This window comes from Pomacea canaliculata, linkage group LG7 (assembly GCF_003073045.1).
Source record: "Pomacea canaliculata isolate SZHN2017 linkage group LG7, ASM307304v1, whole genome shotgun sequence".
NCBI classification, from domain to species: Eukaryota; Metazoa; Mollusca; class Gastropoda; order Architaenioglossa; family Ampullariidae; genus Pomacea; species Pomacea canaliculata.
In genome coordinates, this window is record NC_037596.1 from 5,917,679 (window position 1) to 5,934,988 (window position 17,310).

The 17,310-nt window shown below is 37.3% G+C and overlaps 1 protein-coding gene across 6 annotated transcripts in view; it reads left to right on the forward strand.

Annotated features, from left to right (window-relative positions):
• LOC112567668 overlaps positions 1–17,310 on the forward strand; it is a 68,937-nt gene that overhangs the window by 48,756 nt on the left and 2,871 nt on the right. For 2 of the 6 annotated variants that reach the window (XM_025244385.1, XM_025244386.1), the window contains 17 exons: positions 741–779; positions 1,299–1,337; positions 1,545–1,592; positions 1,939–1,977; positions 2,207–2,254; positions 3,027–3,065; positions 5,270–5,308; positions 5,535–5,582; positions 5,946–5,984; positions 6,212–6,259; positions 7,115–7,153; positions 7,363–7,410; positions 8,445–8,483; positions 8,702–8,743; positions 9,811–9,831; positions 10,310–10,665; positions 15,018–15,173. In XM_025244385.1, coding sequence (XP_025100170.1) covers positions 741–779; positions 1,299–1,337; positions 1,545–1,592; positions 1,939–1,977; positions 2,207–2,254; positions 3,027–3,065; positions 5,270–5,308; positions 5,535–5,582; positions 5,946–5,984; positions 6,212–6,259; positions 7,115–7,153; positions 7,363–7,410; positions 8,445–8,483; positions 8,702–8,743; positions 9,811–9,831; positions 10,310–10,353 — 659 coding nt within the window. In that variant the 3' untranslated portion in view covers positions 10,354–10,665; positions 15,018–15,173. Of the gene's footprint in view, positions 1–740; positions 780–1,298; positions 1,338–1,544; positions 1,593–1,938; positions 1,978–2,206; positions 2,255–3,026; positions 3,066–5,269; positions 5,309–5,534; positions 5,583–5,945; positions 6,011–6,211; positions 6,260–7,114; positions 7,154–7,362; positions 7,411–8,444; positions 8,484–8,701; positions 8,744–9,810; positions 9,832–10,309; positions 10,666–15,017; positions 15,174–17,310 lie in introns of those variants that run through there. The other 4 variants (XM_025244388.1, XM_025244387.1, XM_025244390.1 and 1 more) reach the window with 4 other exon arrangements.

Sequence of the window (17,310 nt, forward strand, 5' to 3'; positions counted from 1 at the left end):
GATGAAGTGTCTGGGGATTAAGTGACTGGACACCATACCCTCCTACTCTCTGGAAGGCTTAATGAAGCAGAAAAAAGAATAGTGTGCATTCGTGTAACGAAAGCTGCTAGCTATGCTTTTAAAACTCTACCTCGACCAACAATTTACGTCTTTAAAAATAAATTATAATCTCCCGTGAAATGACTTAAAAATTATTTATAAATAACTTCCAAAGTATTAGTATCTTCGCTGTACTATGAAAGTGTCTGTTGAGAAGAAATTGTAGAGAATAATCGTGCAAATGCAAATTAATTAAAATTCAGGCACGGACAGCGGCATCAGTTTGTTATAATTTGTATTCTTGTCATAAACCTAGAGCATAATGTAATACTGTAAAATAGCTGAAGGGCTTCCGAATACTACTGCTACTACTAATAATAATTAATTTGAAAAGAAAATTTCATGAACATTTAGCGAATGAATGGCGATAAACCTGTCATGCAGGTACAGTTTTATTGTATGTGATTTGAGTAATTAGGCGTTTCAAAGATAGTAAAAACTACGGGTTATCTCCATTACCCGAGGAACCATCGCACCACCGCACCACGTGTCGTGATCTTTAAAAGGTGAGTTTTGCTTTATTTGACAATGTGCTCGGGGGTTTTCGTGTGCCAAATAAATATTAAAGTTTCATGGTAAGATACATTACAATGTGATTCAAAAGTGCGGCTTTCATGACACAAAGCAATATCTTGTTCTAGGCACATGCCAGCTTGAAAGCTTCTCACAGACGTCGCCAGGTTAGAATGTTTTGAATGTGTTTTAAGATGGCTATTTCTTTCTTTGTCATGAACAAATAAACAAGTACGCCTCCTTACATACGCGCATGAGCAAAGAAATTAGTGCAAGTTCAAAATCGACGAGTTCAGGAACAGACTGTGGCATCAGTTTCATAATTTATATTCTTGTCATAGATCTAGAACATTATCTTGTGATACGGAACGGCTTCCATGTAAGGAAAATAGGATTGTAAACTAAATTTCATGTAATTTTAGTAAATGCATTGCGATAAACATGTCATGCAAGGGTACAGCTTTATCGTACTTAAATTTATTAACGGCATTTGAAATTAAAAACTACGGATTATCTCGATTACCCGAGGCACAATCGTACCACGTATCACTATCTTTAAAAGGTGGAGTTTTGCATATTATAGCCTGCTTATTCGATAATACGTTTGGGGAAACAAGTGTGTAGTAAGATAGAACACTTGTCATTAAAAAGTGCGGCTTTCATGGCATAGAAAATCTCTTGTGCAGGCACGTGCCAGTTTGAAACCTTCTCTCAGACCTCACCAGGTTAGATTGTTTCCATGTAATTTTGTGTCGTGAATGATTTCTTTCTCATAATTACACAAGTATGAATCCTGACGTACGTGCGTGGGCAAATATAAGCTCATCGAAGAATATTGTTAAATGTAATTATTGCAAGAAAGAATTCTTAAAAAAATTAAAGCTGTCGTCACAAAACCGATTGCTAGCTGATGTCTAATTATCACATTTTAGCTCTTGTAACCCCCGAGAAGTGCGGAGAATGTGCTAAACGCGAAAAATGTAAGTATTGTTCTGTCACCACACATACGTGTGCAATTTTTATAGGTTTGTAAGAGTTTTGAATACCAAAATTCTAGTTCAAAGAAAAGGATCTTCTTGGCAACAATAGAAAAATTACAATGTAAATGTTAAGAAACATCAAATCTCAGTATTAGCAAATATCGAGCTTAAGTTTTATTGATTCCAAATGTTGCGATCTTTAAAAGTTATTATAACCCGTTTTATTTAATAAAACGCTCGGGAGTTTTGCTTTCGTGTGCAAGCGACGAAGAAAGATTCGTGGTAAGATAGATTACAAAGTCATTAATAAGAGCGGCTTTTCTGACAGAACAATATTTTGTTCCAGGCACGTGCCAGCTTGAAACCTTTTCTCAGACCTCGCCAGGTTAGAATATTTTGACGTGTCTTTATGAGGTTAATTATTTCTTTTGTCACGAACAAATAAACAAGTACCAATCCATACATACATGCGTGAACAAAGAGATATACCTACTTTTTATGCTCAGCAAAAGAATAATTTTAATTGTAATTTATGCAGGGAAGAAGTCTTAAGGAATATTGTTACTGTCTTCACAAAACTGGCTGCTGCTGATGTCTAATTTATACTGTTTCAGCTCTTGGGAGCCCTGGCAAGTGCGAAGATTGTGCTAAACGGGCAAAATGTAAGTTTTTTTCTGAGTCACCACACATATTTGTGCAATTTTTATATCTTTGTAGTAGTTTTGTTTAATTTATACCAGTCTCATACCCTCCTGCTCTTTGGAAGTCTTATTGAAGTTTGAAAAAAATATGTGTGCATTCGTGTAACTAAAGACAGCTAGTTATTCTTGTAAAACAACACCTCGAATACTTCTTTGAAAATAACGTTATCTCCCATGAAATGAATTTTTAGAAATTATTATTATTATTATTATTATTATTATATTATTATTATTATTATTATTATTATTATTATTATTATTATTATTATTATTATTATTATTTCTGCTACCATGAACGACGGAAGTATCAGTAATTGCTTACAGGCAAGAAATTGTAGAAACTTTCAAGAGGAAAACATTTGTTTTGTAATAAAAAGTAAAATGTGTCTTCGATATAATAGCTGTCCGCTTTAACCGGATAACCTGTAAAATACCAAAGACCTATTTCAAAGAAAATGATCTTCGGGACAGCAATAGAAAAATTACTATGTAAATATTAAGAAACATCGACACTCGATGTTAGCTTTACATTGATTCTAAGTGTCGCGATCTTTAAAAGTTAGAAGTTTAGTTATTGTAGCCTGCTGTACTTGATAATTGTAGCCTGCTGTACTTGATAATGCTCTCGGGGTTTTCGCCTTTGTATTATAAAATCAAAAAGTATAATGGAAAAATAGATCACGATGTCATAAAAAAGTGAGGTTTTTATGAAACAAAACAATCTCTTGTGCAGGCCCTTGCCAGCTTGAAACCTTCGCACAGACCTCGCCAGGTTAGAATACTTAGATGTGTTTTTGTGTGACAAACGTTTTTTTCCTTAACAAATATAGAAGTATGCATCCTTTGTACGAGCATGAGCAAAGAAATATATCTACCTAATACGCTCATCGAAGAATGGTTTCAATTGTAATTATTGCAAGGAATAAATCTTGAGGACAATAGTTGCTGCCGTCAAAAGATTGACCGTTGTCTGATGTATGAGTAATGTGGTTTAGCTCTTTTAACCCCCGAGAAGTGTGAAGAATGTGCTAAACGGGAAAAATGTAAGTAATTTTTTGTTACCACACGTACATGTGTAATTTTTTTATAGCTTTGTGGTAGTTTTGATTAATTTATACCAATCTCATACACTCCTGCTCTCTGGAGGTCTTACTGAAGTGTAAAAAAAGAATATGATGTGCAGACGTCTAACGAAAGACGGCTAGTTATGCTGCTAAAACAACACCTCGAGTACGAAGTTACTTCTTTAAAAATAACTTATAATCTCCCTTCAAATGATTTTTTTAATTCATAAAAATAATAATTATTTTTAATTATGCTGCTATGTACGACTGAAGATTAAGTATCAGAAAGTGCTTGTAGGCAAGAAATGGTAGAAAATAATCGTGCAAGGTCAAAGTCGCCGAGTTCACCCACGGACTGTGTGATAAGTTTCATAATATCCATTGTTGTCATCATCCTAGAACTTTTCGAAATTTCCCTAATCTTTTTAAGTCCATCCATTCGTCTATTAATTCATGCATCTTTTCAAGATGAAAATATTTGTTTTTAAATACAAATTAAAATGCGTCTTCAATACAACAGCTGTCCGCTTTAGTCGGAGAACCTGTAGAACACCAAAGACCTATTTCAAAGAAAAGGATCCTCAGGGAAGCAATATAAAAATTGCCATGTAAATGTCAAGAAACATCAAATCTCGATATTAGCGAATGTGGTGCATAAGTTACATTGAAGTGTCGTGATATTTAAAAGTTGGAAGTTTTGGTATTATCATCATAATCATCAAACTCTTCGTGCATCAGATTGCACATAAGGCCTCGACCAGAGTCCGCCACCGATGTCGATCGGCTGAAATCCGCTCTAGGTGACCCTATGTCCAGCCCTTTCCTTTCATCTCCCTTTCGACCGTTCTTCTCCAAGTTTCCTTTGGGCAGCTTTTTTCTTCGGCCGTCTGGAGTCCATCGCAGGGCGACTGTGGAGAGGTCTGCTGTCTGCTGGCGGAGCACATGTCCAATCCATCGCCAACGCCTTTGTTGAACCTGCGTGGTGATGGACTCGGTTTCAGTTCTTCGGTGGAGTTCTTCGTTGCTGATGGTATTTGGCCAAAAGATGTTAAGTATGCGCCTGAGGCATCTGTTTTGGAAGACGTCAAGTCTCTTACAGATGGATTTGGTCATCTTCCATGATTCTGATCCGTAAAGGAGGGTGCTGATCACAGTTGACTGGAAGATTCTCAGCTTGATCTTCTTACTGATGTTTGTTGCCTTCCATGTGCTCCTGAGTGAGGCGTGACTGACTTTTGCTAGTCGGGCTCGAATCTCCACCTCCGCATACCCAGTGTTTGACATTTTGGACCCAAGATATGTGAAACTGTCAACTTCCTCAATCTCTTCTCCATTTAGTTTGATGCTGTCTTGGACTCTGGCGTTCACTCTCATACTTTTCGTTTTCCTTGCACTGACCTTCAAGCCAAGGTTTCCAGCTGTTTCTGAGAAGGCCTTTGTTTTTTCCTGCATGTCTTGGTATTATAGCCCATTTTATTTAATAAATCGTTCGGGCGTTTTTCCTTTCGTGTGCAAGCGACGAGGAATCTTCATGATAAGAAGTTTTATAATACAAAATAAAAACGCATCTTTAACACAACAGCTTTTTACTCTAGTCGGATAACCGGTAGGATAACAAAGAACTGATTTAAAAAATGGAGCTTCGCGTCAACAATAGAAAGATTACTATGTAAAAGTTAAAAAAAAACATCGAAACTGGATATCAGCAAATACGGAGGTTGAGTGCCATTGATTCCAAGTTTTGAGATTTTTAAAAGCAGCAAGTTTACGTTATTAAAACCTGTTTTAATTGATCTACTTTCTTGGATTTTCTTGTTCGTGTGCAAGCGAAGAAGAAAGTTTCGTGGTAATATAGGTTACGAAGTAATTATAAAGTGCAGCTTTCCTGACACGAAACAATGTCTTTTTCCAGGCCCGTGCCAGCTTGCAACTTTTTCTCAGACCTCTCCAGGTTAGAATGTTTCAATGTGTCTTTTGTGTGGTTAGTTATTTCTTTGTCATAAATAAATAAACAAATATGCATCTATACATACGTGCATGAGCAAAGATATATTCCTATCTACTACGCCTATCAAAGGATGTTTCTTATTGTTACCATTGCAAGGAAGGTGTCGTAAGGTAATTTGTTTCTGGTGTTGCAAAACTTATTTTTATGTATAAGTATCATCCTGTTTCAGCTCCTGTGAGCCCTGGCAAGTGCGGAGATTGTGCTAGACGGGCCACATGTAAGTATTTGTCTGTCACTGCACATATGTGTACAGTCTGTTACCAGCAGCAAGGATGGAGAGATCCACATCATCATCATCCATCATCCATCATCCTCCATCCATCATTCTCCATCCATCATCATCCTTCATCCATCATCCATCAGTCAATCAACCAATCATCATTCAATCAATCATCATCATCATCATCATCATCATCATCATCATCATCTCATCATCATCATCATCATCATCATCATCATCATCATCATCATCATCATCATCAAGCAGGGACTCTTTTTCACTTTGTGTGCAAGCGAAGAAGAAAGTTTCAATGTTCTTAAAAGTGCGACTTTTCTGATACGGAATCCTCTCTTGTTCCAGGCACGTGCCAGAATGATACTACCTCTCAGACCTCGCCAGGTCAGAATTCGAAGTGTTTTTGTATGGTTAGTTTTTTCTTGTCATAAAAAAAATAATCAAGTTTTCATCCTTACATACGTGCGTGAGCAAAGAGATATACCAACGTACTAAAACCCATCAAAGAGTGGTTTTGATTGTTATCATCCCCAGGAAGGCGTCTTAAGGTAGTGTGCAGCTGCTATCGCAAAACTAGTTGCTTTTTATGATTAAATATTATTATGTTTCAGTTCTGTTGAGCCCTGTCAAGTGCGAAGATTGTGCTAGACGGGCCACATGTAAGTATTTTTCTGTCGCTACACATATGTTGATTTGCTTTATTACTGTATAGCCACATTTATAACTTTTTAAACACATCCATACCACACCGTTATAACTGTAATTTTAAGAAAGATATGATCTGCATATGTGTAAGTACAGATAACTGGTTATGGTTCTTAAACACCAATCTAACTACCACTTTATTTTTTGTCGTTGCCTGGAAGCCAAGAAAAAAAGCTTAAGCTATTTTTAAATGAATTTTTATTATTTACTAAAAAAAAGTTTTTTATGAGTTAGTATTAGTATTACCTTGCCGCGCCATACAACAAAAGATTGAGTAAAGATAAGACAAGATAAAGACAAGAAATTGTAGACAACAATCGTTCACGTGCGTAGTCAACGATCTTAGTCATGGGCTATAAGATAACATCTGATAATTCTACCGCCATCACCGGCCTACAACTTTTATATATCTTTCTGATGTGTGTCTGTCCATCTTTCTATTTATTTACTTATACACCTTGTCAAAAGGAAGACATTTGCTTTGTAACGTAAAAGAAGTCCACTCTAGTTTGATAACAAAAAGACCGTCTTTGGAGAAAAGAAGCATCACAATAGCGATAAGAAAAAAAAAATACCAAGAAAATATAGAGTGTTTTAGAAACATTGAAACGACATAAATCAGAGCGGAGCTTAAATAGCATTGATTTCAAGTGTCGCTTTTTCAAATGAAGTAAGTTGCCTGTTTCAGTAAATAATAAATTTTTGTTGTTGTCAGGAAGCTAACAAGAACGTTTATGATAAGACAATCTGCAGATATTAGTAAAAAAAAAAATTCAATATTCCTACTATGAAACACTCTCTTGTTACAGGCACGTGCCAGCTTGATACTTTCTCTCAGACCTCGCCAGGTTAGAATGTTTGAATGTGCTTTTGTGTGGTTAAATATTTCTGTGTCATGAACAAATGACCAAATATTTATTATTACATACATGCGAGAACCAAAGAGATATACCTGATAAACCTATCGAAATAGTTTAATTATAATTGCTGCAAGGAAGAAGAAATTTGCTGCTGCTGTCACAAAACAGATTATATTTTATGTGTAATCATGTTTCAGCTCTTGCAACCCCGGAGATTTGCGAAAATTGTGGTAGATTCTCTAGATGTGAGTATTTACTTGCGTCACTAAAGTAGTGTGTAATTTTTACTAGTGTCTAGTAATTTTCATCACTTTTTACTACTTTCAAACCATCCCGTTTTCTGGTGATGATACTGTAATAATAAAAATATAATCTGCATACGTGTAAGTAAAATCAGTTCCATCCGTCACATTCACTCTACACCGCTACTAACGTTCTTACCTGTGCGTTCGTTCCTTCTCTGCTAATGGCAGCTCCTTGATTGCAGTCTGCTCTGCATTCCTTCTTCATTAACTACAGAAAGTACAGAACTCTGCTGCAGCTCTGGTGCTTGGAGCTAGGAAACGGGACCATGTCACTTGTCTCTTGCGTTTTCTGCATTTGCTACCCATCCTCTATCACATCTAGTATAAAATGTCCATGCTATGTTTTTATTTATTTATTTTTTTGCGGGCTTCTGACCTTACTATTTCTATGAACTTATTTTACCTTACACGAGATAAACTACACTTTTCGTCCGACGACCGTCTTCTAATTATTCCTGTCGCCAGGACAAAACATATGGTCACAGGATTTTTAGTTACTGTAAGGCAAAACACTGGAACTCTCTCCCTTTCCGTATCCACTACAAACCTACAATTGAATCCTTTAAATGTTTGATGAAAACATACCTCCTTGTTAAGAATTACTTCTATTAACAATCACAATGCTAGCTAAGCCTTTAATCTGCTCTTTTTTCCACTTATTTCTACTTCCATACTCGTCTTCCTCTGCAAAATCAGGCTTATGCCTTGCTACTTTACGTTTTCTGTATTTGTCTTTTAAAACACTCCGTTATTTGATAATATTACTGTAATTTTAAGAAAGATATGATCGGCATATGTGTAAGTACAGATCGCTGGTTATGGTTCTTAAACACCAATCTAACTACCACTTTATTTTTTTGCCGTTGGCTGGAAGCAAAGCAGAGTTTTATGGTGAGAAAGATTAGGATAGAGAGATTATGATATTAGTAAAACGCATGCGGGATTTCTGATACGGAACACTCTTCTTTTTCCAGGCTCGTGCCAGCTTGAAACCTTCTCTGTGGCCTCCTCAGGTTAGAATGCTTCGATGTGTTTTTGTTCGGTTAAATATTTGTTTCTTCAACAAATGACCAAATATTTATTTACACATCCGTGCGAGAGCAAAGAGATATACTTATTTAATAAACCTATCAAAATGGTTTAATGATAATTATTTCAAGGAAGAAGGTTTAAGAAATGTTGTTGCTGCTGTCACTAAACAGATTATTTTTTATGTGTAATCATGTTTCAGCTGTTGTAACCCCTGAAAAGTGCGAGGCTAGACGCTCTACATGTAAGTATCGTCATGTTTCACGAATTTTCAATTTTATTACATTATAGTAATCTTTATTCTTACCACTCTAAAACCACCCCGTTCTCTGGTAATGATACAGTAATATTAAGACAATATAATATGAATATATGTAAGTAAAACAGTGCCATCCATCACATTTTCGCTACCACAACTCTTGTCTGTGCGTTTATTCATTCTCGATTTGATTACGGCAACGCCTTGCTTGGAGGTTGCCCTGCATACCTTCTTCATAAACTCCAGAAAGTCTAGAACATCACTGCACTTTTCGTGCTTATAGCTAGGAAACGGGACCATGTCACTCCTTTTGTATTCTGCATTTGCTACACATCCGCTTTCGCATCAAGTATTATTAGTTGTGCGTGCTATATTTTAATTTCTTTGCTGTCTACTGGCCCGTTATTTCGATGAACTTATTGTACCTTATATATCAACCACAACTACACTCTTCATTTGACGACGGTCTCCTAACTATTCTTGACCATAGAACAGAAGCATATGGTCACAGGCGTTTTAGTCTCTGTGAGGTAAAACAAGAGATGTCTTTCCTTTTCTTCTACCTACCCACAATTAAATCCTTTAATTATTCACTGAAAACGTACCTCTTATTTAAGCATTACTCCTAATAACAGCCCTTAATGCTAGTCCTTTTTTAACCTTTATTCCACTCCTTCTTCCACTTATTTGCTACTTACCTACTCTTCTTTGCAAAATCATACTCATGCCTGGCTATTTGTTTACACTTTGCGCTTTCTGTACTTATCTCCTTTTCTTTTATCAGTTCTGTTGTTTATCCTTCCGTTGTTCATATGTTATTTGTCTATTTTTCTGTCCCATGTTGTCCGTGTCTTGTGTTTGTGTTGAAGCGCTACGAGCATGCTCCTTACGAATGTGAGCTTGCGCTATACAAATCTTGCGTTGTTTTATTATTTTTTTGGGGTGATTGTTTTCACTTTGTGTGCAAGCGAAAAGGTCGTTTTATGGTAAGACAGATTACGACGTTATTTAAAAGTACGACCTTTCTGACACAGAGGAATCTTTCGTTCCAGGCACGTGCCGGACCCCGCCAGGTTAGAATATTTTGATGTGTTTTTGGTGGTTAATTATTTCTTTGCCATGAAGAAATGAACAAGTATACATAATACACCTCTTGAAACTGTTAAGGCTATGCCGATTGTAAACACGTTGGAGCGCATACACCAAGTACGTTTGCTCTTGTTCTGTGTTCGAGGTAACCTGTTGTAGTCAGAGTTTTACCTACTCGTCACCCTGAGCCTAATAGGATCTTCCTCTGTCATTGATGTGTGCTGCTTGAAGATTGAATTCAGAAATGTAGAGGCGTTAGATTTGATTAGCAAGGCCAGTTATTCACATATGTGCACAATCATCTTGCAACTTGCTCACTATGGAGTGCTTTCAGATGAGCCGAAATGTAATTTTAAATATATCGTTTCTCACTTACGAAAATATTTCCCCTAATTTTTAAAAATAGAATATGCTTCTAAAACGCAGTCTAAATACTTGAAAGATTTGCAACTACAATTGCAGATAAAATGCAGCAAGCAAGCGCGTTCCGTCTCCATCGTGTGTGAGAGATCAGGGAGTACTTAGCGTCGTGACAGAGGCTCATGGCGAGGAGCCAGCAACGGCCATCAACGTTCACGTCAACGTGCAAGTACGCTCTTCCTTTGACTCCGCTGGTTTCTTGGAGGAGGTGAAGCGGCAGATCACCACCGCCATGGAACAGGCCGGCTGGAGCAACAACTTAGCTCTTGAGGCTCCGCATTCTCGCGAGCCTTCTGACTATGCTTCATCTCTAAGAAGGACACCATCACCAAACATTGACACGCAGCAGGACAGCTGGGGCGAAGAAAATGATCTGCTTATGCGCGCTTCAGAAGAGGGTGAGTATAGCGTGGGTTAACCGAATGTGTCTGAGGTTGTTCAGCTTTGGTAACTTTCTGTTTGTGTCATTTCATTGGTTGTATTTATTTGTTGTTAACATGAACATATAATTTAACATTCTACATCATCGAAAGAGTGGAAGATACTTAAAGTGTGGACTGTTTAACCAACGTATTTGACTCATTAGAATTTCTCGATTTTAATACTATTCACTTGGATCCGTTTTAAAAACCTGTTTGCTTCTGTCTAAGAGGAAACATTAGGGTACCTCATAATCGCCTTTCCATGTGAATAATTGCTAAAGAAAAGCTGCTGGATACGTGAAATATGCCTCATTTCGCTAGACAAAATATTAAACAAACTAGAGACATCATCTCAATATAAATCTTTTACCTAATGTTGGAGACTTTAATAAAAACACAAAATTTGTCCCATTTTCATGAAAAGAGTTAAAAATCTTTCATGTATTTTTTTACGCGATGAGGCACTTCTTGATCTCGGGAAGTTGTGTGCATCTCCACAAGGCAAAAAGCAAGCAGCTTGCAGAAATGTTATGAAGATTACAAAAACGAAAAGCAAGTTGAGTAGTACCGATTGCAGAAGTTTTCCAAAAGGGTTGAAGGTCTTTGGTATAAGTTCGCTAACAATGATGATGGCTGGAGATTTTATGGAATGTAGCAATCGAAAAAATATCGTATACGACGTGGCTGAAAACGAGGGAAAGGATTCCACCTACGGGACAGTCGTTGACACAAGGAGAAGACGCATAAAGAAATTAATATGCCTTGTGCACGCTGCTGAATCTTACAGTAAGCATGAATACAGTTGTATCTCAGAAGAGCTGGAAAATAACAGTTATCAGAGGACCAGAGTGATAACTCAAGTCACCATTTCAGTAAAATGAAACACCAAGAGCATGAAAAGTATAATGGGGGAAAAACATTGGACCAGGCATGACGAGATGGTTACAAGTAACGAAGACGGCAGCAATATGGAAGAAAACTTAATATGAATGATCCGATTAACATCGATAGTAATACCTGTAAACATCTCACCTCTTTAGGCGAAGAGTTGTTGATGGCTTGGAGTCATGCAGTACAAGAGGAAATACTCAGGATAAACCCGAAGACGTTCGCACAGTTAGTTCCCTTGAGAGAGCAAGCACGTTTCGGTCAGTTAGCTGGCGCAGGGCACCGAAAATAAAGCAAGCAAACGAGAAAAAACAGAGACTCTTTCCGAAACTGTGTGCAGGATACACGTACAGAAGTATGTGAATTCCATTGTTGAAGGGGCCTGGCAGAGGATTAAAAAACAGAACGATACTCACCTCTTGTCAGACAATGATACCCCAAAACGGTCAAACATACAGCTCCTAGAAGAGTCCGCGACATAAACTGATTCAAAAAATGAACTTGAAAACATTGGAGCATGGTTTAGACATCCCAGTCCGAAAGCTAGGCTAAAGATGCAGTTTCTTTTTCGAAATGATAGTTGGTTAGATGTTTTGCTCAAGAAAGATTCTGAAATCTTATTACAAGAGTAAGAGTCTGCTATCGCTAAAACGTGCCTATTAAATGACAAATATGACAGAGGAAAAGAATTTATAAAATATGAAAAAGCGCTTCCAAATGAGCAAGACACATCCCTAACTTATAGAAACGTAGCTCCATTAAGCACTAGTTTAGAGGCAGGAGTAAGTTGGTACACATCGTCTGCAGCCAATGAATGTCACCAAGAGTCAAGTGACGACAGGGATTTGTCTGACGCCCTCCTCAACATCGAATAGTTCAACGGCTATACACTGTAGTAGAAATGTCGCTGTCCATGCAAGCGCATTTTAGCTTGGACATCGAAATTATTTCTTAACAGAGCAGCGAGATGAAAGAAGAAGTTTTGGAGTACCCTATCGCGCTTAACGAGGAGAGCACGTATGACGAAGACATGGACGTGCAAATATATTTGAAATACCACCAAAATGCCAAGAAAGACGATGAAAGAGCTTTACAAATAAATAATTTGCACAAAGGACTGCTATTTTCTTATGGCATTACAGCTGTTAACGGCGAAAGGGAAGATAAGCTTGATTCTTCTACTTCAGAAGTTGCATTGTATAATGAGTTTCAGGGACTCAAAGTAGTTAGTGATTCCTCCATGCTCGAAATTTGTGCACACCAAGGTGGACTCCTTTCTGCATACAACTCTCAAAGTATGACTAGCCAGTGCTGTGTTGACACCATCAGGGGTGGAAAGACTTCTGCTAAAGCTTGTGATCAACGTGTGCACACTGTCCGAGAGGGTGAGTGCAGACAGAAAGGTTGGTGGGAAACATCTATACTGTCAGCTTATCGCTCATGTTGTTGTTCGCCTCTCCACAGTGGGTGACTGCAACAAGTGCTCTGTGTCAGATACATGGACGGGACGTGCGCGTCGTTTTGGTCTTCACGCGGAACTTATTGAAGATCAACTGAAAGAGTGGCCGGTGTCCGACACGGAGATCGAGTACGATTCCCTCTATCGTCCAATAAGAATTGTTCGTTGAAAGTGAGTAATAAGCCCGAAATTACTCAGGACTCGCCCGTTTGTGTGAAAATAGTAGGAAAGAGGGCCTTGACACAACTGGGTATGAATTAAGAAACAATGTGGCTAAAGTTTTTCAGAAATTCATGTTTAAATCAGCTGTAATTACACAGCGTGGCATTCACAAATTCCAATCTATTCATACACGCTGCTTTCCGGAGAAGAAGTACTGATAAAGATAACAGTCCTATAGGTAATCCTATAGGCGGATCTGTTAATGCCTTCGAAAAAGATGAAAGAGGACAATCTGCAAAATTTCTAAGATTGAATGTTCTACAGATAAAGACCTTCAGTCAACGTCTTTATCTGACAACAGAGTGAAGGCCATGCCATGTTCTGTCTCAAGTGGGAGTTCTAATATTTTGTAAAGGGTATTTTAACACAGGACCGTGCTACACAAGTGAAGAGTCAAACAACCATTTGGGCTTCCAGGGAAAACTTTCTTTACACAATGGAATTACTTCTTTAGTGTGTGGATTAAAAAGAGCGAATTCTGTGTTCCTTGATGAGGAAGAATCTTGTTTCATCAGGAAAATAAGGAACTTTTTGATTTAGGTGTGTCTGAAAATTCTGGACAGTGACGGCTTCGACTGCTCCTGTGCCAAGAGAAAAGACGGCAGTTTTCAGAATGGAGATTCTGGAAAGAAAGAAATTACTCAGAATGATCAGAACAATAGAGACAAGATTTCAACAGATCATGTTTTTAAAGATCTGTGTTGATATGCTTAGTCTTACTAGTGCTGGAATCATACGACTTATTTGCAGAAACGCCTTCAAGAGAAAATATCTTGGTCCCCAAACTAGAAGTCACCTTTTTCAAGAGAAGAGTATCTGGCCTTGAAGAAATTGGTCTAGAACATGTACTTAGCCAGTCTGACCAGACATCGGCATATACGAATAGTCTAAACCACATACATGTCATACATGTCAGTCATGCTCATTTCTAAAATAAACACTAATGCAGTAGCATAGTAGCTAACATTTTATTGGAACTTCGTACTGAATGATATCCTGTAAATATTGCATAGCATAATGTTTCCTCAAGATTCTAGAATATGCACGTCGATGAACGGAGCTGAGCGACGCACCATTTGCCATGTAATAATTCCTAGGAACCAACCCATTGAAATAAGTAGCTGTGTACGAAACAATTCAAACAGTGAGCAGGAGAGTTTTTTTTAAAAAAAAGTTAAGTTAACTTTAAAGTGAGGGCGAAAAACACATAATAAATTTGTCATCAAACAGATCAAACGGCGCGTAAAAGAAATTGTTACTTAAATTGTGTTGTTGCGACTTACATTAATCCAGTCTTGCTTTTTTCTCGAATTACAGTTAGCGCAGGAGTAGTTGTGAAACAAGCCTCATCATCACCATCACTGTAGGCTTTTAGATGTAAATAGCGTTTGTCCTAGTTGTATAATTTCTGAGAAAATATTGTGTAAGTCTTCTCTGAGAAAGAAGACTATACTAAGGATAAACTACCAAAACGAACAATTTGCGCATGTCTCTGCTCCCTGTATTTCACAGATCATTTCGTCATGTTGTGCGTGTCGAATAGGGCCATTTGTTAACTACCCGTCTCTATGTTTCCAGAATTATGCCGTAGAATGCGTTGTAATTATCCTTGCTCTTTTTCATTACTAATGTTTAGCAACAAATGCATATTAATTTGTCATAAAGTGCATCGATGGGTTGAGGTTTACTGCTGCATTGTAGACCAGTCTAAATGTTCGATTTTTGAACCAGTTAACTGGCTAATGCTATCTTCTTGCAGGAATCATGGTGACCACATCGGCAGCTCTCTTGGTGGACTTCTGATTTCTTCAAATAACCTTCATTTTTAGAGCTACTGGATTTCAATGCTTTCTTCAAAATTGCTTATCTTCTTTCACCAAGACATGATAGAGGCAATTTCTTTCGTTTTAATTATGTAAGTGCTTTATTCTTTACATAAAGGGCCGGCGAAGCATCCTGAACCTTTATTATTTATTTTTATTTATTTTCATTAATATTTTATTTATTGAGTTAGGGGTAAAGGTCAACGTTATTATCGTGTGGGAGTAGTAAATTTATGTGATAATCATTTGGATGGATTTTTTTAATTTCATTTTTTGCTAGAGACTTTTATCTATAATTTTCAGTCATATGAATGTTTATTAACATATAATTATCGAATTAGCACATTTTTTTTCAGGGGAGCTTAGCAGCTCACTAAGCATTTATTTAGTAAATGACATAAACTATAAAGGTCCAAAGCTCATGTGAAATTCTTCAAAATAAATGTGTCTGATATAACTACAAATAGATGACGTTCGTTTTCAAGCACTCTCTTCGAAGCTTTGTGGCTTAAGAATATATTTCTCTTTTTAGCTGGTACTTGTCAAAAAAACCTCTTGTCTCTTACATCTCCCCAAAGAATCTTCTTTCAGAAGTTAACTGATAGCAGGTGCACAATATAGTCACCAGAAAATTATCAGTTATGAGAAAATTCATTAAATCTGATGTGTTGCTGCGTTTAAACTCGTGACGATATATTGTTTTTGACTAGGAACTTCTAATATGTGGAACAGGGACCTCTGTAATATGTTAAGGAGTGCTCCACGCTTTACCGTGCGTTTCTTAAAAGCATTGATCTGCATGGATGTAGGGAAATCTGTGTACTGAATTCGACGAACCCAATCAAATTGCGGTGGAAGTTTAAAGTGACTCTCTAAGCTTAGTGAAATTTATTGGCAAGGCTTATCAACGGGGAACTCTCACAAAATTAACGCAACATGAACTGAGCCAGTGAACCTTTATTGACTGAGTGAGGACATGGCATTGTTACTGCACATCCACCAGTACACTGCTGCTGGGCAAAAGGGTAGGGAGACAGGAAGATAGGTCATCTGTTCCTGCACAAAGCAGGCATAATGGCCTTATAACACTGAGCTTTGTTGATAAATACGTAAATGTCAATCATATAAAATCTATGCTGGTTATTTAGTTTGCTCACGTTCATGATATGCAATCGCTGCACACAATTTTCAACAAAGGGAATGAGTAAATATCAATTGATGCAGAATCGCCCACGCGGCATTTAGATGAAATTTATATTAGTCTGCACATGAAAGTTATATATTATAAAAGGGGTATATGTACACCTCATTTTAACCAGACATTTACAGCTGAGCGTACAGAGACTTTCAAGTCATAGAAGGAACTTATACGCTTTGAAACAGGTTAAAACAACAAAACAAAACCCACGTGATGAAGTGGGGGACAGACAAAATTCTCAAAAATGCATTGATACAGTTTTGTATTTGCACATTTCCCACAGTACAGCGTCTTCAGAAATAAGAAAGGGATATGACTGGTACCGTCTACGTAGCACAAAAATACTGCCTCCTGGGTAGTAGCTTTTTATATATAAGGTGCTTCATAAACTTCACTCAAAACAGCACCCTACATGGCAAAAAACACGAAACTCTGAGTCACACGTTATGACATTTATCTTAGGAAATAATTAGATCAAGGAGAAAGTTGTCAGGCGTGTTTTATTTAAACGCAAATGCCAGAGACAGGTAAGCAAATTGCGTAGAAATAATCTTTTAGGCATGAGAATTTATCGCAGTAATCACCTAGAAAATTATAGAGTTACACATATTTTTGATGTGTGTGTTTACAAGTGAATGGAAAGAATGCAAGTCACTTGCTGTCAGACAAAAATCTCACTAAATGACAGTTGTTTGTAATAAGCAACAAATCAGCAAAATGTTCCACATTCATCGTAGTATATACCTCACAATAGGCAGATTTAATACTGTGCGTTCCAAAATGAAAATAGACACCTGATGTCACCAGACGCGTTGTCTTGAAAACAACTTTACATGGTAATAGTAATAATAGAAGGTTAAAGGACTAGTGGGACGCAAACAATTTTTTAATAGTTGGGTAAAACAGTGCAAGAAACTATTACTGGATGAATACCCCTCTTTCATTTTTATATAACGCCCACACATATCACACTACAAAGTAAGGTCCAATGTGTGACGTAACTATATCTAATTAGCATGTTTTCACACATT